We start from the raw sequence: 27,586 nt of genomic DNA on the forward strand, positions 1-27,586 counted from the left end.
ATGAACACTGTACACCTGCAGCCTGAAATCCAAGTTCAAAAAGGCAAGACTATTTCCAGGTACCAAGATTCCTTTTGGAAGGATTACTTATCTTTGATTTCTTTGCAGTCATTATTGTAAAGTAATGATTTTTGATGGAGCATCCTTAATATATGAATGAAAACAATATTTTTGGCTGTAACATAGTATGCAAACATATGAAGCACATTCATGTTGAGTTTGAATATTTGTAATTGAAAGCTAACAAGAAAAATATCTGGATGCCTTAAGTCTTTTAGAGTCTTTCCTGCCATGTAGGTAACAACAAGTAATCCAAACCTCTGCTTCACGCATGTTAACCTTCACCCCTTAATCCTGACCATTCATCACCAAAATTGTCTCCTGGGTAAGCAATGCCTCGATTTCAAATCGCTCCATGGAATTTCTCCTTGTTATTGTTACAACCTTCTTTAGCTTTTGCCCCCGCAAAATATCTGCTCTCCTATAATTGTGCATATAATTTGATCATATTTAATTACTCCACCATTTAGACTCTGCCTTTATTCTCCAAAGCCGAAAGTCTGGAATTCTCCCCCTCAACCCCAGGCCCACCTCACTTTCTTTCTTTAAAACCTACCTCTTTTACTAACATTTTATTCCAGACATTACTTTAAATGATTCTATGTAAAGTTTGTTTGATAGTCCATCTTGCAACATTTTTCTGTGTTAAAACTGATGGCAATAAATATTGTCACTGAGGCCACTTACCAAGAACTTGGTTCCAAAAGCCATAAATGCCAGATTAAGATGATGGACCTTAAAATGCAAATCAATACAGTAACTCAGAATAATTCAACAAAAGAACATAGAAAATTGTAAATAAAAGCAGCAGGCTGTGAGGCTTTTTAAGACTTTTCTGCCATTTGGTATCATCATGGCTAACCTGATCTCCTTTCTCCTGCTTGATGCCTTCAGTCCTCAATGGCTCTCTGAACTAGAATATTCTAGAGATTTACATTCACTGAGAGATGAAATTATTCCTTCTTTCGAAATCTCTGCCATCTGATTCAAGATATTCTGTGTATGAAGTCACATTTCCTTGCATTACATCTCATCTGCTAAATTTTGTGTACTCATTTGTCCTCTATATATCTCTTTGCAGACTCACTGTGTGATCTTCACAACTTATTTTCCCATATATCTTTGTATTATCAGTAAATATACTAGGCCCCAGTACCTAATTCATTAATGTAAATTATAAACATTTGAGCTCCAATACGTATTCACGAGGCAGCCCGCTGGTAATGTCTGCCAACTGGAACTAGGAATAAGCAACCCCTCTGCACTGGATCCTTGACTTATTGACCCATAGAATGCAATCAGCAAGCACAGGCGATGGCATCTTCCACAATAATTCTTAACACTGGTGCCCTGTAAGGAAGGGATCCTAGCCCCTTGATATACTCCATATACAGTACACTCACAGTTTGTATGGCCGAATTCTGCTCTAAATCCAGTAATAGGTTTGCAGATGACATTTCTGCAGTGGGTTGGATCTCAAACCATGACAAGACAGAGTACAGGAAGGAGATAGAGAGCTTAGTAGCTTGTTCTCGAAACAACAACCTAACAATAACTTTTCCTGCAAAAGAGTTGGTCATCGACAACAGGAAGTGAGATAGAGGAGCCACCCCAGTCTGCATTAAAGGTGCTGAAGTGGAGATGGTCGAGACCATCAGGCTCCTAAATGTAAATATTACCCTGATCCAACCACATTGACACTACAACCAAGAAAACACACAAATGCCTCTACTTCCTCAGAGGTCTAAAAATGCCGCGTATCTCCAATGATTCTAACCAATTTCTACAGATATATCCTCCTAATTGCATCACAGCTTGGTATAGTAACTGCTCTGCCCAAAACCACAACAAATTAGGGAGTTGTTAGAGAGTTGTTGAGAATTAGAACGCATCCCAGTACATCATGCAAACCATACTCCCTCCCATCAACTTCATTTACACTTCAGACTGCCTTGGGAAAGCAGCCAAGAATCACTCACATCCTGGTCATTCTCTCTTCTCCCTCTCTTGTCAGGCAGGAGATACAAATGTTTGAAAATACGTACCAGCAAAGTCAAAATAGAGGGATATGAGTCAAACGCAGGCAAATGGGACTAGCTTAAATGAGCTTCTTAGTTGGTCTGGACGAGTTGGGTCAAAGACCTGTTTTTATGCTCTTTGACTCTTTGATTCTATGACTTGAAGAATAGCTTTAAGACTCTTGAATAGACCTCTCATATGCTAAGGATATATTTCCAATCGCCAATCTACTTCTTTGCACCCCTTTCTTTTAACTGCCCTTTCTCTATAGCTGTAACATATATTCTGCACTCTTTCATTTTCCTTTTTGTGCTGATGTCATATCATATCATATCATATCATATATATGCAGCCGGAAACAGGCCTTTTCGGCCCACCAAGTCCGTGCCGCCCAGCGACCCCCGTACATTAACACTATCCTACACCCACTAGGGACAATTTTTACATTTACCCAGCCAATTAACCTACATACCTGTACGTCTTTGGAGTGTGGGAGGAAACCGAAGATCTCGGAGAAAACCCACGCAGGTCACGGGGAGAACGTACAAACTCCTTACAGTGCAGCACCTGTAGTCAGGATCGAACCTGAGTCTCCGGCGCTGCATTCGCTGCAAAGCAGCAACTCTACCGCTGCGCTACCGTACCGCTACCGTACCGTGCCGGTAGTGCCGCTACCGTGTCCTCATGTATGATATGATTAACCTGGATATCACGCAAAACAAAAGTCTTCACAAGAAACTGCAGATGCTGGAATCTTGAACAAACACAAACAGTGGAGGAACTCAACTAGTCAGCCAGAATCTGTGGAGGGAAGGGTTTTCTCTATATTTCCATATAAACCAAGCCAAAACACTTGTGTAAATCTAAAGAATCAGGGGGACTGACACTCCCTAACTTATTGTATTATTATTGGGCAGTGAATATTAAAAATATAATCTACTGGTTGGACAGTTCTGCCCAACAGGTAGATTGGATAAGAATGGAGAAAGAGGATTGTTCCCCTTACAATATAGGAGCGATCCTTCTTTCCCCGATAAAACTGAACAATATAATATATAAGAAGAATCCAATTATTCATAGTATAATACGAATTTGGAAACAAATAAAACTAACTTTAAAATTAAGAAAATTATCGTTTCTTTCTCCAATAGCTAATAATCCTTCATTCAAACCATCTATTATTGATACAACGTTTATCCATTGGGAAAGAATAGGAATCAAAACGATGGGAGATATGTATGAAATGGGAATTTTTTTACCATTCCAACAATTACAACTAAAATATAATTTGAAAAGTAATCAATATTTCAAATACCTTCAAATTCAAGATTATTTGAAAAAATATATACAAGGATATCAAACCTCAACCCCAGACTTATTGGAGGAAGGAATGAATAGAAAGGCAGAATCAAGCAATTTAATATCTTACTTATATAATATAATTCTAAATATAGAAACACCAACGACAGAGGCAATTAGAAGGGACTGGGAACAAGAGTTATTGATAAAAATTCCGAACGATAGATGGGATAAAAATTTATTATATGTAAATAAATGTTCAATGAATGTAAGACACAACCTAGTTCAATTTAAAATTTTACATAGATTATATTATTCGAAAACTAGACTGAATAAAATATTTTCAAATGTTTCCCCCATCTGCGACAAATGTCTAACTCAAAAAGCCACTATAGCACATTCCTTTGTCTATTGTACAAAACTGTATAAATTTTGGAATGAAATTTTTGGAATTTTTACAAAACTATTTAACACAAAATTGAACCCCAGTACAGAATTGATTATCTTTGGATCAATGGAAGAGGGAAGTAAACTAACTATATTCCAAGAAGCTTTTCTTAATTACGGTCTAATAACAGCAAAAAAACTAATACTCAAATTTTGGAAAAACGCACCTACGCCAACATTCAAAATGTGGATTTCAAGCATGTCTGAAACGTTACATTTTGAAGAAATGAGATTCCTCCTATTAGGCAAAGTAGACCAATTCTTAAAGATTTGGTCTCCTTTTATCAATTTTTTGCAAGCATATGGTGCAACATAACATAACCTTAGAAATTAAACGGTTTAGAACCGGGTGACGGATGGGCAAAAATACGAGATAGGTAGATCTCCCCTAATCTTTCTTTTCTTTACTGTCTCCTTTTCTTTCAATCTTTTAACTTTTCATCTCTATCCTTTATTTCTTTTGCTTTCTGTTTCTACTCGCTTGACTATCTATTCCGACACTCTTTATTTCTTATTTCTTTCTTCTCTCACTGTTCTTTTATTATTAAATCAAAAGTATGAAGTTGTACAAGAATGGAAATATGTATTTATGTATTAGGTACTCAAGTACCACACTATTGTACTTACTTCTAACAAAAATAAATTTAAAAAAAAAAAAAAAAAAAAAAAAAACCAAGCCAAAACAAACAACATCAAAATGACTTTATTTGAGGTTGTAGTGTTTAAGCTGTTCCTGAACCTGAATGTTAAAGTTTTCAGGCTCCTGCACCTTTTTCCCGATGGCGGGGTGAAATTAGTGTGTGGCCAGGGTGGTATGGGTCTCTGATGATGATGGCTGCCTTTTTGAGGCAGCAACTCTGATAAATTCCTTCGATGGTGGGGAGGTCAGAACCCTTGATGGGCTGGGAAGTGTTTACAACTTTTTACAGTCTTCTTCGCTCCTGGGCATTCAAGTTGCTGAACCAGGCCGTGATGCAACCAGTCAATATGATCTCCACTGTACACCTGTAGAGGTTCAAGATAATCCTCTCTGACATAACGAATCTCCATAATATTCTCAGTAAGAAGAGGCAATGATGTGCTTTCTTATTATGACTTGTTGTTACATGGAGAAGTTATGAACTCAACTCATGCCTCCTTCTGTGCTGTAACCATCTGTGATTCTGAGGGACTTTGCCCACATTAACAGATCCAACATTTTCCCAACAATGGATGTTGGGCTAAGTAATTTTGTGCTCTATTTACCCCCATTCTTATGACTATGGGTGTATATTTGCAATTTTTCTATTAACTCTGACCTTCCAGAATGTAGGGAAGATCAGAACTAACATATCTGCTATCAGTGCAGCTATAAGGATGCAGGTGGGAAGGTCCAGAGGATCTGCCAGCCTTCATATTTATCTGTACTCTCTCCATCACATTTGATGGACGAATTTCAAACAATGATTTTAGTGTGGAAGAAGTTTTCCCTATTATTGGGGTGCTTTAACGTCTTCAACTGTCAAAACAGATACAAAATACTTGTTGAAGATCTCATCGATTTCTTTATTTCCTATTATTCAATCCTCTAAGAGAATAATATTTTATTGGGCACTCTCTTTTTGTAATGTGAACACTCTTATTGCATGATTTTATTTGTTAATTTTCTCTCGCAATCTATTTAGCCCATTTTATTTTCTTTTATCACCCTAACAGTTTAAAAATTGTCTTCACTACTGCTACCCTTTTACTATTTATATATCTTTTCTTTCAAGCTGACACTATTCTTAGCTTTTTGAAATATCCATGGATCAATTATCCTTCTTGTAGAATCTTTATTTAGCAATGGAATATGTTTGTGGGGTGTTGTAAAACATTCTCTTCAACATCTGTTAGTACTTCTCCACTGTCTTGCTGTTTAACCTGTTTTGCTAGTCTGCCTTAGTCAATTCCACCTCATAATTGCCTTTCTAAAGTATAGGACACTGATTTCAGATTGGGTCTCTCAATTTCAAACTGAATATGAAACTCGATTATTTTATGATTACCCTTTCCCAAAGGATACTTTCCCATTACATATGACTTTATCCAAAATGATCTATTTTCTGATTGGTTCCTGGATATACTTAATGAACTCATCTTAAAAATCACCTTTATGATTTGTCCAAATAATATGAAAATTTAAGTTACCAAGAATATTCCATACAACCTCATTATTTCTTGATATAAACTCAGTGCTGCACTATGGCTACTCTTAAGGGGCTCAATCAATCATTGCATGTGTTATTTCAAACTCCCACCAAACTGACCTTGTGATCTTCCCAAGCCAAGATTATTTATCCCCAGGTTACAATCAGATCATTGAGATTCCACTCACATCAGCCATGACCTTATTATATGGAGAAGCAGACATATGGGGTCGAGTAGCTTATTGCTAGTCCTAATTCTGATCTGTCACTTTGTATGTTCTCCTATATTGATCCAATCCTTTATGAAGAGACCCACCACACTTCTTATTCATTCTGCCACTCCTTTTAACCACATGAATGATAAGATAGTTTCATTACAAAACTACGAAAAACAATTTCATTGATTACTCTGATAGCTGGAATGAACTGGATTGTGAAATATGCATTTTTATATTCCTCAGGGTTGAGTTTTTGTCATTGTTAAAAACATACAATTGCTTTCATGAAGATAAGAAGAATTTTCAACTGTCATATTATGATGTAAGTACAGTATATTTTATAGATCATTCATATAGTCCAGAAATTAACGTTATTTAATATATCCAAGCCCATTGTCTGGTAAAAATAGTTAATCTCCAAGCATGAATGAAAGCAAACCTGAAAGCAAAGTACAGTGTAATGGTAAGAAAGCAGCTAACGTAATCAGTACAAACAGAATTAACTGCCCAACAGTACCTCAAAGAAATGCAATGTAAGAAAATAACTGCAGATGCTGGTACAAATCGAATGTATTTATTTCACAAAATGGTGGAGTAACTTAGCAGGTCAGGCAGCATCTCAGGAGAGAAAGAATGGGTAACGTTTCGGATCGAGACCCTTCTTCAGACTGATGTCAGGTGGGCGGGACAAAGGAAGGATATAGGTGGAGACAGGAAGATAGAGGGAGAACTGTGAAGGGGGAGGGGAAGAGAGGGACAGAGGAACTATCTAAAGTTGGAGAAGTCAATGTTCATACCGCTGGGCTGCAAGCTGCCCAAGCGAAATATGAGGTGCTTTTTTCCTCCAATTTCCGGTAGGTCTCACTATGGCACTGGAGGAGGCCCATGACAGAAAGGTCAGACTGGGAGTGGGAGGGGGAGTTGATGTGCTCAGCCACCGGGAGATCAGGTTGGTTGAGGCGGACTGAGCGAAGATGTTGAGCGAAATGATCGCCGAGCCAATAAGATACATTCACCACTTCTTCCAATGTATATTTGTCTCCATCTTTGACTCTGCCTAATCTATTTCAATTGTTCCGAAAGAATCCTGGAGTATTCATTGTTGATATTTTTAAGAGATAATAATGACTTCCAATCATGTGTAGAGATCATTATAACTGGTGTCCATTCCCACTGTCAAGTTCTATTGAAATTAAAGGATATTATTTTTTATCTTGCGTGGCCTTGCCTGCTCCACTGTCATCTATATATTCCTTTCTTTTCGTATGTCAACTACAACAGTCAAAAGTGGCAATTGGTGCTTCAGAGTACCGTAGTTGACGCTTTGCTGCAAATTTTTCCAGTTCTGTAGAACTACCCAGGGTGCACAACGAGGAGGTAAAGCAGCTCCCACTCCATCTATATATTGTGCCCATGGCAAATACTGATGCCAAGGGGAAGTCAGAAAATCTGTTCCATTGGTTTAATTTAGGACACTTTATCTTCAACAGGAATTTGATTGTTAAGAATTAAAAAAGAAATGCAAATGGCTTTGAGTCTTCGGGTTCAAAGAACAGGGGTTAATTTTTTTTACATTTTCATTTTGCAGAGAGGTCTGAGGCATTCACAGTCTTTAAGGAACTAATGTACTCTAGATACTAAACTGGCTTTGCCTTGGTGTATTAACATAAATCAAGATTACAAACCACACAAATCAGATAACAGATGTACTATTCCCACGTAAACGTTGATAAGTGAAAGGAATGAAAGTGGTTGTTGTTGCTTGATTTACAGAAACTGTAAATAATGGTTGGGAATGGCACTGAAAACTCGAAGGCTAAATAGGGATATGAAAGTCAAATGTTTCATTTGTAAATGCCAGCAGGAAGAATGAAATCATTCTCATCTTTGAAAAACAGTGCAAAAAGAGTTAAGAAATAAAATCGAAATATTTTGGATCTAATTTTGAGAAGTAAACACTTCATGGAACCTGAAGAGAACATATTTCAGTTGAGCTCATTAGAATGTTTGAATCTAATTAGCTTAACTAATTATACTTGCCGTAACATTCTATTCTATTCTATGTAACATTGTATGTTGAAGCTAATCATTTAATTTCAACATTTCACTATGAAGATCAATGGAAGGATTGTCTTGGAAGGATTACTGGATATTTCGTGGGGTGTACACCAACCAATAAGATTACAGATAAATGATGAGAAATCCAGATTACAAACAAAAGGTGCCCAATCTCCTGACCCCGTGATGAACAAAAGGTGGGTCAAACTCTGCAACTTGGTAGATAAAATGTACAGGGTGACACATTATCCCAGGCAAGTCTTGTTGTGGGATTGCTGGGCCAAGAATTATATTACATATATTGCAATATTACATATAGCTCTACAATATTGCTGTTCTCCAGACTATACTTCTGCCAGATTCTATCCTCATACTCCAGCTTCTCCAAGTCTACCTGATGGTGTCCTCTGTACAGAATAGCCCTTATTCTCGGCTCCCCGAGCTGTACTATCCTTCTCCTGGACTAACTTCTTTCCCCAGAAATATCTTACCCCATCTCTTGGATCTCATACTTCACTGCTCTCAAACCAGCCCTTCCCCCAGATTCAATTCACCTTAATTCTCCACCCTAATCTGCTAATAGGCTATTCTCCACCACCCTCAAACCATCTTTCCCTCTCAACCCGATGGACATTATCTCCACCACAACCCCACCATTCATTTCAGTACTCCCTTTGAGTCACTTTGACCCACTCCTGAGTCTTGTTCAACAAGTGTTAGTGAACATACATGCACTGCAATGTTAGTGTTTCCATATTTTGAATGAATTGTTAAACTGAGATCCTCAATTGAGATCTGCTCTCCTCAATGGATACAAAAGATCCTGTGGTGCTATTTGAAAGAAGAGCAAAAGCATTGTGTCCAGCATCCTGGTCAATCATTATCACTTAAATCAATTATCAGTTCACTCACACATTGCTGTTTGAGGGAGCAATTATGAGCAGATTGGCTGTTGCATTTCCAAAATTGAAATACTTCATTAGTTGCAAAGGCATTTTGTAAGGTTTCGAAAAGGACGCAACAGAGACCTAAGGTAGACTCAAAATGCTGGAGTAACTCAGCGGGACAAGCAGCATCTCTGGAGAGCAGAAATGGGTGATGTTTCGGGTCGAGACCCTTCTTTGGAGTCCTAACATCTTCTTTGCCATTTCAGTAAATGAATTAACTTGTGCTTGCAGAGGAATGACGCGATGGGGAGAGTTTGATAATTTATGCAACATTGCAGAACTAGAAGTGGAGGCAGAGTCGGACACTGATGAACAAGAGGCCGCCCAGCAACCAGGTAAGGTTCCTGGGTCAATATTTAATGGTCTTCCACTACACTGATCTTCATATGCAGGAAGATTGAATGTTGTTGGGAAAGCAGAGATTTTTCAAATGTAGGTCAATTTTGATTAAAAAAACGATGCCATCGAGCTTTCTGGATCAGGGGTAACTTTACTGAAATTATGAACAATAGTGAGAGTGAATAAGGAAACTCTCTTCTAGTTTACGTCAGTAATGGTGAGGAAAGGTCAACAATGTAAAATTGCACTGGGACTGAAGAGGGAGACTTAGGAAAAATATATTTTCATTTAATCCATTCTTCTCTCATTTTTAAGTCTTTGAGAGCGGTACATTAAAACCACAACGGAACCGAGAGCCAGAAAGTGGCATTTTAATACGTACCCGGAGTGATGTGTCACTGGTGAAGATGAGGGTAAAGAACAAGGCAGTGGCTGCAGCACAAAAAGCCAAGCGCCATCGCTTTTCCATCAATGGCCATTTTTACAACTACAAGGTACGAGAACAGAATCCAATTCTTTTCTGCAAAAACAAGAGCAATAGACTATAGACAATAAGTGCAGGAGTAGGCCATTCGGCTCTTTGAGCCAGCACCGCCATTCACTGTGATGATGGCTAATCATCCACAATCAGTACCCCGTTCCTGCCTTCATATCCCTTGACTCCGCTATCTCTGAGCTCTATCTAACGCTCTCTTGAAAGCATCCAGAGAATCGGCCTCCACTGCCTTCTGAGGCAGAGAATTCCACAAATTCACAACTCTGTGTGAAAAAGTTTTTCCTCATCTCAGTTCTAAATGGCCTACCCCTTATTCTTAAACTGTGGCCCCTGGTTCTGGACTCCCCCAACATCGGGAACATGTTTCCTGCATCTAGCATGTCCAATCCCTTAATCATTTTATGTTTCTATAAGATCCCCTCTCATCCTTCTAAATTCCAGTGTGTACAACCCCAGTCGTTCCATTCTTTCAACATATGACAGTCCAGCCATCCTGGGAATTAACCTTGTGAACCTACGCTGCACTCCCTCAATAGCAATAATGTCCTTCCTCAAATTTGGAGACCAAAACTGCACACAGTACTCCAGGTGTGGTCTCACGGGGCCCTGCACAACTGCAGAAGGACCTCTTTGCTCCTGCACTCAACTCCTCTTGTAATGATGGCCAACATGCCATTAGCTTTCTTCACTGCCTGCATGTTTACTTTCAGTAACTTATGTACAAGGACACCCAGGCCTCGTTGTACTTCCTCTTTTCCTAACTTGACACCATTCAAACACTAATCTGCCTTCTTGTTCTTGCACCAAAGTGGATACCTCACATTTATCCACATTAAACTGCATCTGCCATGCATCTGCCCACTCACCCAACCTGTCCAAGTCACCCTGCATCCTCATAACATCCTCCTCCCAGTTCACACTGCCACCCAGCTTTGTGTCATCTGCAAATTTGCTGTTGTTACTTTTAATCCCTTCATCTAAATCATTAATGTATATTGTAAATAGCTGCAGTCCCAGCACCGAGCCTTGCGTAACCCACAAGTCACAGCCTGCCATTCTGAAAGGGACCCATTAATCCCTACTCTTTCTTTCCTGTCGGCCAGCCGATTTTCTATCCATGTTAATACCCTACCCCCAATACCATGTGCTCTAATTTTGCACACTAATCTCCTATGTGGGACCTATCAAAGGCTTTCTGAAAGTCCAGGTACACTACATCCACTGGCTCGCCCTTGTCCATTTTTCTAGTAACATCCTCAAAAAATTCCAAAAGATTAGTCAAGCATGATTCCCCTTCATAAATCCATGCTGACTCGGACCAATCTTGTTACTGCAATCCAAATGTGTCGTTATTTCATCTTTTATAATTGACTCCAGCATCTTCCCAACCACTGATGTCAGGCTATTTGGTCTTTAATTCCCTGCTTTCTCTCACCCTCCCTTCTTAAAAAGTGGGATAACATTAGCTACCCTCCAATCCACAGGAATTGATCCTGAATCTATAGAACATTGAAATGTGATCACTAATGTGTCCACAATTTCTAGAGCCAGCTCCTTCAGTACTTTGGGATGCAGACCATCAGGTCCTGGGGATTTATCAGCTTTCAGTCCCATCAATCTACCCAACACCATTTCCTGCCTAATGTGAATATCCTTCAGTTCCTCCATCACCCTAAGTCCTCTGGCCACTAGTACATCTGGGAGATTGTTTGTGTCTTCCTTAGTGAAGACAGATCCAAAGTACCTGTTCAACTCGTCTGCCATTTCCTTGTTCCCCATGATAAATTCACCTGTTTCTGTCTTCAAGGGATCCACATTTGTCTTAACTAATTTTTTCCTCTTCACATACCTAAAGAAGCTTTTACTATCCTTGTTTATATTCTTGGCTAGCTTACCTTCGTACCTCGTCTTTTCTTCCCATATTGCCTTTTTAGTTATCTTCTGTTGCTCTTTAAAAGTTTCCCAATCCTCTGACTTCCGGCTCATCTTTGCTATGTTATACTTCTATTTTATTTTTATACTGTCCTTGACTTTCCTTGTCAGCCACGGTCGCCTCTTACTCCCCTTAGAATCTTTCTTCCTCTGTGGAATGAACTGATCCTGCACCTTCTGTATTATTCCAAGAAATACCTGCCATTGTTGTTCCACTGTCATCACTGCTAGGGTCTCTTTCCAATCAACTTTGGCCAGCACCTCCCTCAGGGCTCCATAGTCCCCTTTGATCATCTGTAATACTGGCACTTCAATTTTCCCTTCTCCCTCTCAAATTGCAGATTAAAAGTTATCATGTTATGGTCTCTACCTCCTAATGGTTTCTCCTAATGGTTCCTTTACCTTGAGTTCCCTTATCAAATCCGGTTCATTACACAACACAAATCCAGAATTGCCTTCTCCCTGGTAGGCTCCAGTACAAGCTGCTCTAAGAATCCATCTCAGAGGCACTCGACAAACTCCCTTTCTTGGGGTCCAGTACCAATCTGATTTTCCCAGTCTACCTGCATGTTGAAATCGCCCATAACCACCATAGCATTACCTCTTGCTACATGCCAATTTTAACTCTTGATTGAACTTGCACCCTATATCCAGGCTACTATTTTGGGGCCTGTAGATAACTTCCATTAGGGTCTTTTTACCCTTATAATTCCTCAGTTATGCTGCAAAGTAGTGTATGAATTATGCATGCACAACCAGAAATTGCACTCCATAGAATCAGTATCCAATGTGTTCCCTTGAACAATAAATGGCCTGATAAAAATTAAACCGCTTGAATGTATCAGCAGTTTTAGCTCAATCTCCCATTCAGAAAATTACACACAGTCTAGCCTGTTACTTCAGTGCAGTAGTGATTCAGTGCAGCACTGTCAGATGTGCTGTATATATGATACGATAGAACTTTATTTATCCCAGGAGGGAAATTGGTCTGCTAACAGTCATAAGATACAAGATACATGAAATTAATGTGACGAGTGGAAAGTCCAGGGTTGGGGATGTGCAAAGATTGGGGAGGGGGGGAAGGGGAGTCAGTCTACCCACAACAGAAGGGGGAGGAGTTGCACTGTTTCATAGCCACAGGTGAAAAGGATCTCCTGTGGCGTTCTGTGTTGCATCTTGGTGGAACCAGTCTGTTGCTGAAGGTGCTCCTCAGGTTGACCAGTGTGTCATGGAGGGTATGAGCTGCATTGTCCAAGATGCTCTGCAGTTTGAGGAGCATCCTCCTCTCGGACCACCTCCAATGAATCCAACCCCAGCCTTCCTGATGAGCTTGTTGATTCTGCAGGTGATATTCAGATGGTAAAAGATTCCTTTGCACTATTCAAAGATCAGCAAGGATATCTTCTGGCATTCTGTAATCTCTCTAGCAACACCAAAAACAGAGATTAATTGCTTACTCAATTTGATGTGCGTGGAACACATTTCCTGCAAATTAACTACCACATCTAGTAAAATAATGGCAGAGGTAAAATTTCACAAAGTCCCTTGTTGATGGTGAAATGCTCTTTACATCCCAAAAATGTAAGAAGCTCTTTAAAGGTTTATTCTTCACAGAATTTATTATGCATGTACCAACTGAACATTAAAATTGTACAGTTCCACCACAACACTCCACTAAGTTCTCATAAAGCAAGACTAGTGGCCGTAGGCCCCTGATGTCAGGTTACTTGTGCCCCAAGCTGTAATTCCTCCTTCCCCATCTCCCAAGATGAAAAGGTCCATTTCATCTTGGGAGTGCCCATTTTCTTCACAGGTAACACACCAAAGTTTGTATCTAGTTCCATTCCTAATGTAATATCTCTTGAAAGATAATGGGGCCAACCTCATGTGTAACCTCTTCATAAATAAATCTTGTGTATCCCTTCAGCAAGAAAGTTTACATTGTTAAAATCAGAATGAACTACATTTTTTCGTTGACATAAGCCATTATTTTCCTAATCCCCACCCAATATATAAAAATTAAGTAAAGAGACTGAACTTAGGCAAGTCCTTAAGATGGACTTTACAAACAGCGACAATTTCTGTCCACTTTAAGCAGATTCCACATTGAGATTCTTTAAAAGCTCCAGATGGGCGGCACGGTAGCGCAGCGGTAGAGTTGCTGCTTTACAGCGAATGCAGCGCCGGAGACTCAGGTTCGATCCTGACTACGGGTGCTGCACTGTAAGGAGTTTGTACGTTCTCCCCGTGACCTGCGTGGGTTTTCTCCGAGATCTTCGGTTTCCTCCCACACTCCAAAGACGTACAGGTATGTAGGTTAATTGGCTGGGTAAATGTAAAAATTGGCCCTAGTGGGTGTAGGATAGTGATAATGTACAGGGATCGCTGGGCGGCACGGACTTGGTGGGCCGAAAAGGCCTGTTTCCGGCTGTATATATATGATATGATATGAATATTCCACAGCAAATCTGAGCACAAATGCAGATGCTGGTTTAAATCGAAGATAGACAAGAAAATGCTGGAGTAACTCAGCGGGACAGGCAGCATCCCTGCAGGGAAGGAATGGGCGACGTTTTGTGTTGAGACCCTTCTTCAGGCTGAAACCCAAACTGAAACATCACTCATTCCTTCTCTCCAGGGATGCTGTCTGTCCCGCTGAGTTACTCCAGCATTTTGTGTCTATCTTCAGCTGCTGGATAAATGGATAGAGTGCACGGATAAAGTGAACACTCACAGTCTTTATCCCCAGGATAGAGGATTCGAAAACCCGAGGGCATAGGCTTAAGGTGAGAGAGGAGATATGTAAGAGGGACCTCTGGGGGGGAACTTTATCTCTCAGAGAGCAGTCCATATCTGGAACAAGCTGACAGAGGAAGCTATAGAAGCGGATACTATTACGACTTATAAAAGACATTTGGACAGATTTGTAGATAGGAGGGTTTTAGAGGGCGATGAGCCAAATGCAGGCAAATGGGACTAGCCTAATCTGCCAACTTGGTCAGCATGGACAAGGTGCGCCTCATTAATATATAATTTGTCATGAGCTTGCTTGCACCTTTTCCTAATGTTGACAGTCCTGTAAATCAATATTTCATGCTGCTTAGGTGCAGTTTAAAGAGTAACCGGACGCTGACCAAACGTTACTGTTCATTGAGGCGGTGTGGCTCACAGCACAATCTGAAGAAGGACTTTGTTCATTAACAGTTAAATGAAGCAAACACCATTAATCATTTTACACACCACAAATCTTAGTTAAAGGTCTTACTGAATATATTATTTGTGTTGACTGGTTTGAAATTATAATTGGAAACATTTGGGTATAACTTTTAAATTGATGTCACCTTGTGCTGGCGAGGATGATCATGAAGTTCACACATGAATAATTCCACTTATCCAAAGCATAGAAAATAGATTAAAGAAAAGTACCATATGTTGGAAATAGTCCCCATCAACTATATTCTGTTTTCCCAGTGATCTGCCCATATTAGTCAAACAGTAATAGCTTTTTCTCTTTATTAAGGGTGTCAATTACAAGGGCGTTATTTAGACCTTATTAAGGGGGCAAGCTATTTTAGGCTGTTGAACAGCTGTTCAACTCCAGTTATATTATTCAATCCTCTCAGAGAGTGCCAAGTGACTAACACGTGACCAAGCCTGTTGAAACTAATTCTGTATTCACTGGAATTCTGGGATGGTAGAAAAGGCCAAAGGTGAAACTGTCAGTAAACAAAGGGAAACTTTTTCTAAGGCACAGCTTCTATAGAACTTTTAATCAAATATATTAATAAGAAATATTAACAATGTTCAATAGATCACTTAAACAATGTGATCAGTGTTGAATAGATCACTGAAAGCAAATTCTGGCTAGGAGGAGGAGGAGGGAAATGAAATACCTGGAATATGGCCACTTCTTGGCCATGAAAGAAAGGATATGGAGATATTATTTCCAGAAATGACAAAACTTTAAAGTCAAACAAGTTATCGAGTTGGTAAAATTAACTTGATGCAGTGGTCAGGTTTACACACATGTTTCCACTGTAAACAGCAGGAGCAAAACAATCTCGAGCAATAACATCCCCATGAGGATATATTGGACTTTGAAGGCATGCAATGCATTTTGAGTTTGAAGGTCATAACAAAATGAAGGCAGAGCAATATTTTCATTACTTCCCTTTAAAAGAGAAAAACAATGGAGAAAGTAATCTGTCATTTGTTCATGTGTATTTGCTTATTCCTTAGAAAGTGTTGCATAAAACAATCCAATCAGAAGGATTATTATAGAGTCATACAGCATGGAAACAGGCCCTTTGGCCCAACTTCCCCATGCCGACCAAGGTTCCCCATCTACGCTAATCGCACTTGTCCACGTTTGGACCTTGTCTGGTCCTCTGGCAGCATACACCATATACCCACTGCCCTCTGTGTGAAAAAGGTTGCTCTGCGGGTTACTATTAAATTTTTCCCCTGTCACCTTAAACCTATGTCCTCTGGTTCTTGATTCCCCTATTCTGGATATAAGACTGTGCATTCACCCTTTCTATTCCCTCTCATGATCTTATACACCTCTAGAAGATCACTCTTCAGCCTTCTGTGCTCCAAGGAATAAAATCTTAGCCTGCCCAACCTTTCACCAGATCTCAGGCCCTCAAGTCCAGGCAACTTCCTCATAAATTTTCTCTGCACTCTTTTCAGTTTAACAATATTCTTCCTACAGCAAAGTGACAAAAACTGAACACAATACTCCAAATGCGGCCTCACCAACGTCCTGTACAACTGTAACATACCATACCAACTTCTCTGCTCAATACCCTGACTGATGAAGTCAATGTACTGAAAGTCTTCTTGACCACCCTATCTACCAGTGGCACTACTTTCAGGGAACTATGTACCTGCATTCCTAGATCTCTCTGCTCTCCAACACTCCTTGGGGCTTTGTCATTTGAGGTGGATTATGTTATTAAATGCAAGGCCTGGGTAACTTTGTGCATCATTTGCTGAAGGTGGGCAAAAATTGAAAATTGTAAAATTTCAAAAATTGAAAATTGTTAAATTTCAAAAAATGAAAATTGTTAAATTTCAAAAAATGAAAATTGTTAAATTTCAAAAAACGAAAATTGTATGCTGTCTTTCATAGCTTGCAGGTTCGAGTATAGGCATCAATGTCTTGCTTCAATTGTACAAGGCCTTGGTGAGACTATACCTTAAGTATTGTGTACATAATCTGAGGAGAGATATTCTTGCAGTGAGGGAGTCTGGGGAATGTTCACCAGACTGGTCTGTCACAACTGACAAATAAAGAGAGTCTGGGTCAATTGGTCTAGTGTTCATAAGAATTCAGAAGAATTAGAGGGAATCCCATTGAAACCTACAAAATGCTAACAGAACTGGACAAATCAGATGCATGAAGGATGTTCATGATGGTGGGAGGTCATTGTCTAGAAGTAAGGGATAAGCCAACAAGGACTAAGATGAGGAGAAACTTCTTCATCCACTAGTGGAATTCTTTACCACAGAAAGTAGTTGAAGTCAAATTATTAAATATATTAAAGGAGGTACTGTCCTTATGGTATAGGGATCTAGGGATCTAGAGCTGGAACATTGTAGTAAATTTGGATGATCAGCCATGACCATATCGAATGGCAGACGAGTTAAACCGTTACTTTGGATCTGTCTTTACTGAGGAAGATACACACAATCTCCCAAATGTTCTAGGGGCTGGAGAACCTAGGGTGATGGAGGAACTGAAGGAAATACACATTAGGCAGGAAATGGTTTTGGGTAGACTGATGGGACTGAAGGCTGATAAATCCCCAGGGCCTGATGGTCTGCATCCCAGGGTACTTAAGGAGGTGGCTCTAGAAATAGTGGAAGCATTGGAGATCATTTTTCAATGTTCTATAGATTCAGGATCAGTCCCTGTGGATTGGAGGATAGCAAATGTTATCCCACTTTTTAAGAAAGGAGGGAGAGAGAAAACGGGTAATTATAGACCAGTTAGTCTGACATCAGTGGTGGGGAAGATGCTGGAGTCAATTATAAAAGACGAAATTGCTGAGCATTTGGATAGCAGTAACAAGATCATTCCGAGTCAGCATGGATTTACGAAGGGGAAATCGTGCTTGACAAATCTACTGGAATTTTTTGAGGATGTAACTAGGAAAATTGACAGGGGAGAGTCAGTGGATGTGGTGTACCTCGACTTTCAGAAAGCCTTCGACAAGGTCCCACATAGGAGATTAGTGGGCAAAATTAGAGCACATGGTATTGGGGGTAGGGGACTGACATGGATAGAAAATTGGTTGACAGACAGAAAGCAAAGAGTGGGGATAAATGGGTCCCTTTCGGAATGGCAGGCAGTGACCAGTGGGGTACCGCAAGGTTCGGTGTTGGGACCCCAGCTATTTACGATATACATTAATGACTTAGATGAAGGGATTAAAAGTACCATTAGCAAATTTGCAGATGATACTAAGCTGGGGGGTAGTGTGAATTGTGAGGAAGATGCAATAAGGCTGCAGGGTGACTTGGACAGGTTGTGTGAGTGGGCGGATACATGGCAGATGCAGTTTAATGTAGATAAGTGTGAGGTTATTCACTTTGGAAGTAAGAATAGAAAGGCAGATTATTATCTGAATGGTGTCAAGTTAGGAAGAGGGGATGTTCAACGAGATCTGGGTGTCCTAGTGCATCAGTCACTGAAAGGAAGCATGCAGGTACAGCAGGCAGTGAAGAAAGCCAATGGAATGTTGGCCTTCATAACAAGAGGAATTGAGTATAGGAGCAAAGAGGTCCTTCTACAGTTGTACCGGGCCCTGGTGAGACCGCTGGAGTACTGTGTGCAGTTTTGGTCTCCAAATTTGAGGAAGGATATTCTTGCTATTGAGGGCGTGCGGGACTGTCGTATGTTGAAAGGCTGGAGCAATTAGGCTTGTATACATTGGAATTTAGAAGGATGAGGGGGGATCTTATTGAAACATATAAGATAATTAGGGGATTGGACACATTAGAGGCAGGAAACATGTTCCCAATGTTGGGGGAGTCCAGAACAAGGGGCCACAGTTTAAGAATAAGTGGTAGGCCATTTAGAACGGAGATGAGGAAGAACTTTTTCAGTCAGAGAGTGGTGAAGGTGTGAAATTCTCTGCCTCAGAAGGCAGTGGAGGCCAGTTCGTTGGATGCTTTCAAGAGAGAGCTGGATAGAGCTCTTAAGGATAGCGGAGTGAGGGGGTATGGGGAGAAGGCAGGAACGGGGTACTGATTGAGAGTGATCAGCCATGATCGCATTGAATGGCGGTGCTGGCTCGAAGGGCTGAATGGCCTACTCCTGCACCTATTGTCTATTGTCTATTGTCTCAGGCTGAGTGACCTATTCCTGCCACTGTTTTCCATGTGTCATGAACTCTCAGGTTGCCTATAATTTTTGTACTGGGTGAATCTATTGGTCACATGTGGACTGACTGTAAGAGATGCCAGCTGGTGTTATGCTACATAAAGTGTCTGCTTTCCTATTTCTGACTAGTCTTCTGTCTCAAGCTCATGATCTTCCTGAATTAGAGGAAAGCTGACATGGTGGAGATCCTTTCATAGATTTCCTTCTGAAGCCGGCAGGGAGAATCCATGACCTTTCACCATGGCTGTCTGGGAGAGATACATTGCTGTGTCCACCAGTGTAATTGAAGCCTTCCAGAGAAGACGATGACTGTTATTGGCACTGTTTCATGTTTCCTTTTTTAAATTTTATCATTTGGATGTTTATTTTTGTATATCTCCAAAAAGATTATTTTTATCTGAGTTTATTTCTATTTGTTTCTGATAGACAATAGACAATAGGTGCAGGAGGAGGCCATTCGGCCCTTCGAGCCAGCATCGCCATTCAATGTGATCATGGCTGATCATTCTCAATCAGTACCCCGTTCCTGCCTTCTCCCCATACCCCCTGATAATGAGGCTACTCCATGTTTCCTATTGGTCTAATAAAAGGGACAAGCAGTTAGCTCCTGATTGTATTAACATATACACTACCTATACTATCCAATAAAGATTCATCCCAAAAAGAACATATTTGCAACATATTATTGCTGCTTATAAATCAAATATATTCAGATTTCAACCAGAAGCAGATTTCTGGGAGTGGAAGGCCATGCAAGTGTCTAAAGTATCCAATGTGTTAGTCTGAGGTTTCAGCTCTTTAACTTTGACAGAATGCCTGAAATGGAGTTTTGCAGTACCACACAACATACAATAATTAAAGTGACAGTCCAGACAATTAAAAGCAAGTTATTTATTACCTATAAAAGTAAGGGTTTTGTGTTTTCTGGACTACACTTCTTCCCACCCGGTCCCCTGCAAAAAGTCTATCCCCTACTCCCAATTCCTCCGTCTACGCCGCATCTGCGCCCGGGATGAGGTGTTTCAGACTAGGGCTTCCGAGATGTCCTCGTTTTTCAGAAAACGGGGCTTCCCCTCCTCCATTATAGATGAGGCTCTCACTAGGGTCTCTTCTACATCCCGCAGCTCCACTCTTGCTCCCCATCCCCCCACTCGCAACAAGGACAGGATCCCCCTCGTTCTCACCTTCCACCCCACCAGCCAGCGGATCCAACATATCATCCACCAACATTTCCGTCACCTACAACAGGACCCCACCACTGGCCATATCTTCCCATCCCCTCCCCTCTCTGTATTCCGCAGAGACCGTTCCCTCCGCAACTCCCTGGTCCACTCGTCCCTTCCTACCCAAACCACCCTAACCCCGGGCACTTTCCCTTGCAACCGCACGAGATGCAACACCTGTCCCTTTACCTCCCCCCTCAACTCCATCAAAGGACCCAAACATTCTTTCCAGGTGAGACAGAGGTTCACCTGCACCTCCTCCAACCTCATCTATTGCATCCGCTGCTCTAGATGTCAACTTATCTATATCGGCGAAACCAAGCGCAGGCTCGGCGATCGCTTCGCTGAACACCTGCGCTCGGTCCGCATTAACGCAACTGATCTCCCGGTGGCCCAGCACTTTAACTCCCCCTCCCATTCCCAGTCTGACCTCTCTGTCATGGGCCTCCTCCAGTGCCATAGTGAGGCCCGCCGGAAATTGGAGGAGCAGCACCTCATATTTCGCCTGGGCAGTTTCCAGCCCGGTGGTATGAACGTCGACTTCTCCAACTTCAGATAGCTCCTCTGTCCCTCCCTTCCCCTCATCCTTCCCAGAGCTCCCTCTATCTTCCTGTCTCCACCTATATCCTTCCTTTGTCCCACCCCCGACATCAGTCTGAAGAAGGGTCTCGACCCGAAACGTCACCCATTCCTTCTCTCCCGAGATGCTGCCTGACCTGCTGAGTTACTCCAGCATTTTGTGAATAAAAGGGTTTTGTGTTTTGCAGACATCCATTTTCACACCAACCAAAGGCTCTGTAACCAGTGTGAGAATCAACAGCATACTCACGACCAAGGAGGTGATAGCACTGCTCTTACAAAAGTTCAAGGTACTTTTTTTTAATTCTAAAGCATCGGTAATGCTTTAATCACTGTAAAAAGCTAACACCCTCACCACCCAGTTTTATGACCCTTCCTTACTCACTCGTTGCATTTTCTCGGTCTACTATTCACATATTCCTTCACAACCATTCGTTCCCGCACCTCTCCTTCCGATCTTCTTGAGCCTTCATTCCACATACCCCCCACTCCCAAAACTTCATCGTTTCTACTCACCTTGTTGCTCCATTCCCCTTGTCATCCACTCCTCTCCACTCACCCGTCTAACCTGCTACAACCCCTCATTCTCCCAATCTTTCTCATGGACCTACTTCCCTTGCAGCACCTATTGCCATCATGAACCCGCTCGTGGAACTATTCAATCTTTCACTCTGTTTTCTGGGAGATTTACTGATTTGCCCTGTTTCTCCTGGATAACAGCCACTACTCAAACAGAACTTGTGTGTTCCCTGCAGCCGCTGCTTTTCCTAAAGCATTAAAAATCTATGTTAAGAGCAAAACTGGTACTAAATTTTCTGACACTCAACCCCTTTAAATTATATAAATGATGGACTAACCTACAGAAAGCAGTGTGGGCATTCATACTCAACTTAACTCTGTTAAAACCAAACATGGCCATTATAATTTCTATTCTAGGCCAGACAGATGTCTGGGGAGTCACTGAAGTCTCTGATATTTTGGGTAGCATGATGGCGCGTGGTGGTAGATTTGATGCCTTACAGCGCTTGCAGTGCGAGACCCGGGTTCGAGCCCGACTACGGGTGCTGTCTGTACGGAGTTCTCCCCGTGACCACATTTGTTTTCTCCGAGATCTTCGGTTTCCTCGCACACTCCAAAGACGTGCAGGTTTGTAGGTTAATTGGCTTAGTGAATGTGTAAATTGTCCCTAGTGTGTGTGTAGGATAGTGTTAATGTGCGGGAATCGCTGGTCAGTGCAGACTCGGTGGGCCGAAGGGCCTGTTTCCGCACTGTATCTCTAAACTAAACTGAAATATCCTTGTGGTGTCTCCAATCAATCTTTAAGAATTTTACCTCAATTCTGTTTTAAAAATTGTGTTTTGGATTTTCTTAAAATAATTGGAAAATCATTTGAGAAGAAGTGCTAGTGTCTTAACATTAAATGATAGCTACTGAGAAGTTATGTACACTGAACCCAACTTCTGCTCACACTGCCAAAGAACTGGGATAAATTAGTCTTGATCCCAGGGTTCGAAGTCAGATCTTCTGGTACAGGAGTAACAAAATTAGTGGATAAATTGTAATATTGTAATAATTGTTTTATTTTGCTGAAAACCTTTCTGGTCATGAGAAAGTTTAGATAGTGGGAGAACATGTTCACAAAGCCACTTTAAGTGTGAGGACGTTGCTACATTCTGAACCAGAAAGTGATTTTTGACAATAAATTTAGGGTAAGAATTTATAGAGAAAGCTGATAAATTAAGTGTGAAAGAAATATGATGAAAAGAATTCAAGTAGCACAAATAAGACAGTGCTCGTGTATGGCATGTGGTTGTAGTATATCATAATGTATCCTCCCTTGACACATCTTTATTTCTTGACAGATAGAAAATGACCCCAATGATTTTGCACTGTATGTTGTTCATGCCAGTGAAGGTAAGTGACCTGCACAATTTTCCCTTTTGCTATTGGCTGAGCCAATGACTGGAGTGGGGTGGGGGACCCAGCTGACATGCGTATGTGCACGCACTAATGTGTCTTAGTGTGTGTCACAGTACCTTAGACCTCCTTGCCATGCTCTTAGACCTTGCTCTGTCAGGTCCATGGGGTGTATGGTGTGGAACAGCCATGACACATTAAAGGAATTTACACACGGGAATCTTCCTCTCTTTGGAACAGGAGTGGAAGTATAACAATCTGTATCCTGAGGGACTTCCTGAGAAGAGGGCCAAGTGGCAACAGCAAGTAAACCTCAGCTTGCTGGTTGTTATTTGCCTGCACAGACCCCAAACCTCCTCGCCTCTTCACCGTTAACCCATAGAATTTAGCAGGCAGATGCTAAAGACATGAGATTTCTCAGATTCCAAAAAGTGAGTAAATCCTCATGCAGCTGTAACAGAAGCCGGAGGGGTAAATCCGTGCTTCTTTCCGACTTGGTAGAAGCAGATCTGCAAACAGGAGTGAAAACCCAAATTTTGTTCTGGAGACTGAGAGAAGAAAGGAATGTCCCACTAAACCACGCAAGGAAAGCCATGATCTCACTCTCCTAGAATTCCCCATATTGCCTTCACATCCCAAAGAAATTCCTGAAAACCTTTCTCGTCCCCACTTGCTGAAGATGACATGTGACCAGTTTCCATTGAAGAGTCCTGCTGACAGCTACCCCATATCCTGCTCACTTCTCTTCCAAGTGAGAAAATCGATGGCTGGATATTAAGAACCTTACAGTTAAAACCACCACGATCTCTGGTTGCTTCTATTGGAGCGGATTCCCACTTTTAAACTCATTTAGTTTTAAATCCCTCTGTACACCTCTGACCATGATGATGTTCACATAGCATAAGTGGAAAAATAGCGAAGGGTTTTCCAACGTCTTGACCAACACTCCTCCCATAGTCAAATGTATGTTACCCAGCAGGTCATCTGAAGCTCCGCTGTAGGGACTTGTCATGCTTTTGCTTGCAGGTGCCTTAATCCAAACCTCCCTGCAGTAGGTAAAAGAGTATATCTTTTAAAAAGTTAAATTCTCTGCAAATAACATTGTTACAGAAAAAAAAAAGCTTAAAGACACGTCGTTTCCATTATGGGAGAGACTGCTTCATGGACCATCACGGAAAATAGTAAAAATATATTTAATGGACAAAGATGCTGAGGAAATTAGCATTGACGTAAGTAAGAGTTTAGAAACCACCCATCTATATTCTCCTCCATGGGTCAGTAGTTTCAAAGGTCTGCATTCTAACTGCTGGTTATTGTTATTGTTCCTCTACAGGTAGCTCAGTACATCAAGTTTGAGCTTCCCGTTTTAAATGCAATTCTTCAGAAACTAAATGAAGAGGAGGAAAAGCACATTGAAAATGCTCTTCTACGGTGAGCTTTTAATTGTAATGAAGTATTTTACAAGTTTACTCTGTGAACCATGTGCTAGTTTCTTCACTGATTTGTTGAGCAAGAGAAGGCACTGGTGGTCTCAGGTTTATCCTAGTGGTTCAGCTTTAGGCTTGAAGAGATGGTCTCTGGGTTATCCTGGTGGCTCAATCTCTGCCTCTGTGGGTAGGCACAGTCTCTCGTTGTCCATGGGCAGGACGTATCAGGACTGCCCCGGCCACTCAGTATTGGCCTCGGGTAGAACTCTATCTATAAAAATATGTTTCCATATCATCCTGCTCCATTAGCTTAGTGTGAGCCATGGCCACGGGCTGTACGTACGCTCCCACCTGCATCTCTGGGGCAAGTGCCTTCACTGGCACGAAGCAGGAGTGGCTCCATTACTCAAACAAAGTTATGGGTCAACTTTTGAGTGGCCCACTGTTGCTCCAGGGAGACTTACTGTTGTTCGATGCTGGTATCCAGTAAATGCCGGATCAGCTCCTCCATCATGTGAGGAACCAGCGTAGTCCTGCCCGCATACTCCATCATTGTGGCGTTGGGGATGATGTCGGGTTGACAATGACTACACTGACATACTCGTGGTAGGGCGAACTCACATGATAAGATTTATTTTTGGTGAAGTATAATGGTGACAAGAATGTCCAGGTCTATACGGGGGAGCAGTCACTCATCGACTGTGGACGAGTGAGAGGTCGCAGGCGATCTCAGGCTTGAGCCGGCAGCTCAGTCTTGGCCTTGAAGAGGAGGTGCAGGCAATTATGGGCTTGTCTCAGCATCTCACTCTTGCCTCAAGAGGAGACACTGGTAATGTCAGGCTTGTCCTGACAGCTCAGTCTTACTCCAAGCCTAAAAAAAGAGGCACAGTTAGCAGGGAGCCCTCCCACTTTCTCTCCCTTTCTTTCTCTCCTGCCTCTCTCTCTATGGTTTATGTGGAGGAGGTGATGTTGTGCAGGTGAGTTGATCCAATAACAGTTAATTGAACACAGCTATTTCTCCTTTAACTATGACCTCAGCTCAGACCAGGGAGCCGGTGCTTTCCACCAGCCAGTTGCTGTTCGTGGTTCTGGTTGTTAGCTTATCCTGGTCTGGCCAGGCCAGTGACAGAGATCTGATTTCCTCTTAGGGAGGATGTGTCATCACTCTCTAAACCTTTCCTATCCATGGCACTGTCAATGGATTCTTAACATTGTCATTGTACACAACACTACCACTTTCTCTGGCAGCTCATTTCACATACCCACCAGCTTCCACGTGAAAAAGCTGCCTCTAAGGTACCCCTTTCACCTTAAACCTATATTCTTTAGTTTTACACTCCTCTATCCATGATAAAAGAATGGCCACCCAGCTCATATGTATATATGTATATATATATATATATTTGGTAAGGTCATGGATATCTTTATAACCAGCTGTGAAGAATATCACATATGTCATGATTTTATAAATCTTTATAAATTCCAAGAAAAGCAGTCCCAGCTTACTCAGCCTCCTTATTATTCAAGTCCTTCAGTCCTGGCAACTTCTTGTAAACCTTTGCTGTATGCTCTCTGGCTTAATCACATGTTTCCTATCATGTGGTGACCAGAACTGCACACAATATTCCAGGTGCAGTCTCACCAATCCCTAGTACAGCTGTAATAGGGTCCCAATTCTTGTACTCTATGCCATATTTGATGAAGGCAAGCATGCATATGCTTTCTTCATCACCTTGTCTACCTGTGACACCACTTTCAGGGAGCTATGTAGTTGTATCCATGGACTCTCTGTTCCACAATACTCATGGTTCTGTCATTCACTGTGTATGTCCTTCCCCAGCTAAATTTCCCAAAATACATCACTTTGCACTTAACTGAGTTAAATTCCCACGGCCCCAGTTGTTCTAGATTTTATTGTAGCCTCAGATGATCTTCTTCTCTGACCACCAATGGCACCCGGGTTACTTCATGGTAGGTTACTCCAGCTGGTCATGTGTGGTAGACTAGTCCAGAAGCTGAGATCACGTCGGATCCAAGGTGAGTTAGCAATTGGATACCAACTTGATTTTTGGTGGAGAATGCAGGCAGGACTACACACTGGCTACTCACCCAACACGAAACATCACTTATCCTCCAGAGATGCTGCCTGACCCATTGAGTTACTCCAACACTCTTTGTGTCTCGTAGCATTTATTTGGTAAGGTCATGGATGTCTTTATAACCAGCTGTAAAGAGTATCACCTATGTCATTTTTACAGATACAGAATGGAGAAAAGGTCTTTAGTTCAGCAGCTGCGAAGAAGAATGATGGTGAGGGCAGAAACTTCAGTTTAAGAAATTGTCAGGTCACGGTGAAGCTGGATGTCAGGAAATGTCAACGTTCCATTCTATTCTTTTCTATTACACACTGAATTGTGAAATTAGTTACCTAGATTTTCCTAGAGGTCTATAATGATGCAACAACAGGTTTTAATTCATGAACAGTGCATGGAGAGTAAATCACTGATGACATGAATTGAGTTGTACTGTATATTCCAGGGGTATTTCTGCTGCAACTCCCATACCATTAAGGGCGGCACGGTAGCGCAGCGGTAGAGTTGCTGCTTTACAGCGAATGCAGCGCCGGAGACTCAGGTTCGATCCTGACTACGGGTGCTGCACTGTAAGGAGTTTGTACGTTCTCCCCGTGACCTGCGTGGGTTTTCTCCGAGATCTTCGGTTTCCTCCCACACTCCAAAGACGTACAGGTATGTAGGTTAATTGACTGGGTAAATGTAAAAATTGTCCCTAGTGGGTGTAGGATAGTGTTAATGTACGGGGATCGCTGGGCGGCACGGACTTGGTGGGCTGAAAAGGCCTGTTTCCGGCTGTGTGTGTATGGTATGGTATGGTATCCTACTCAATAAGGCAATTGTATGAAACTGAACCAGTTTACTCACATTTGTCTCTAAGAATGGCTTCCCACAACATTTACACAAGTTTACCACTAGGTGTTACCTGAATCTGCCCCAGCCTCAATTGCTGCTGAAACCCTTGTCCACATTTGTTATATTTATACTTAACTAGT

At 41.5% G+C, this 27,586-nt stretch overlaps 1 protein-coding gene across 1 annotated transcript; it reads left to right on the forward strand.

The window, feature by feature from the left end:
• Positions 1–26,853, forward strand: rassf6 (Ras association domain family member 6). The gene is made up of 10 exons (XM_078396936.1): positions 1–59; positions 6,455–6,533; positions 8,327–8,466; positions 9,448–9,551; positions 9,871–10,049; positions 21,364–21,465; positions 23,038–23,089; positions 24,203–24,321; positions 24,426–24,523; positions 26,778–26,853. The coding sequence occupies exons 1-10, from the start codon at positions 1–3 to the stop codon at positions 26,851–26,853; spliced, it is 1,008 nt and encodes a 335-aa protein (XP_078253062.1).
• Positions 26,854–27,586: the final 733 nt, after the last annotated feature.

The sequence above is a fragment of the Rhinoraja longicauda genome, chromosome 3 (assembly GCF_053455715.1).
Source record: "Rhinoraja longicauda isolate Sanriku21f chromosome 3, sRhiLon1.1, whole genome shotgun sequence".
In the NCBI taxonomy this organism is placed as follows: Eukaryota; Metazoa; Chordata; class Chondrichthyes; order Rajiformes; family Arhynchobatidae; genus Rhinoraja; species Rhinoraja longicauda.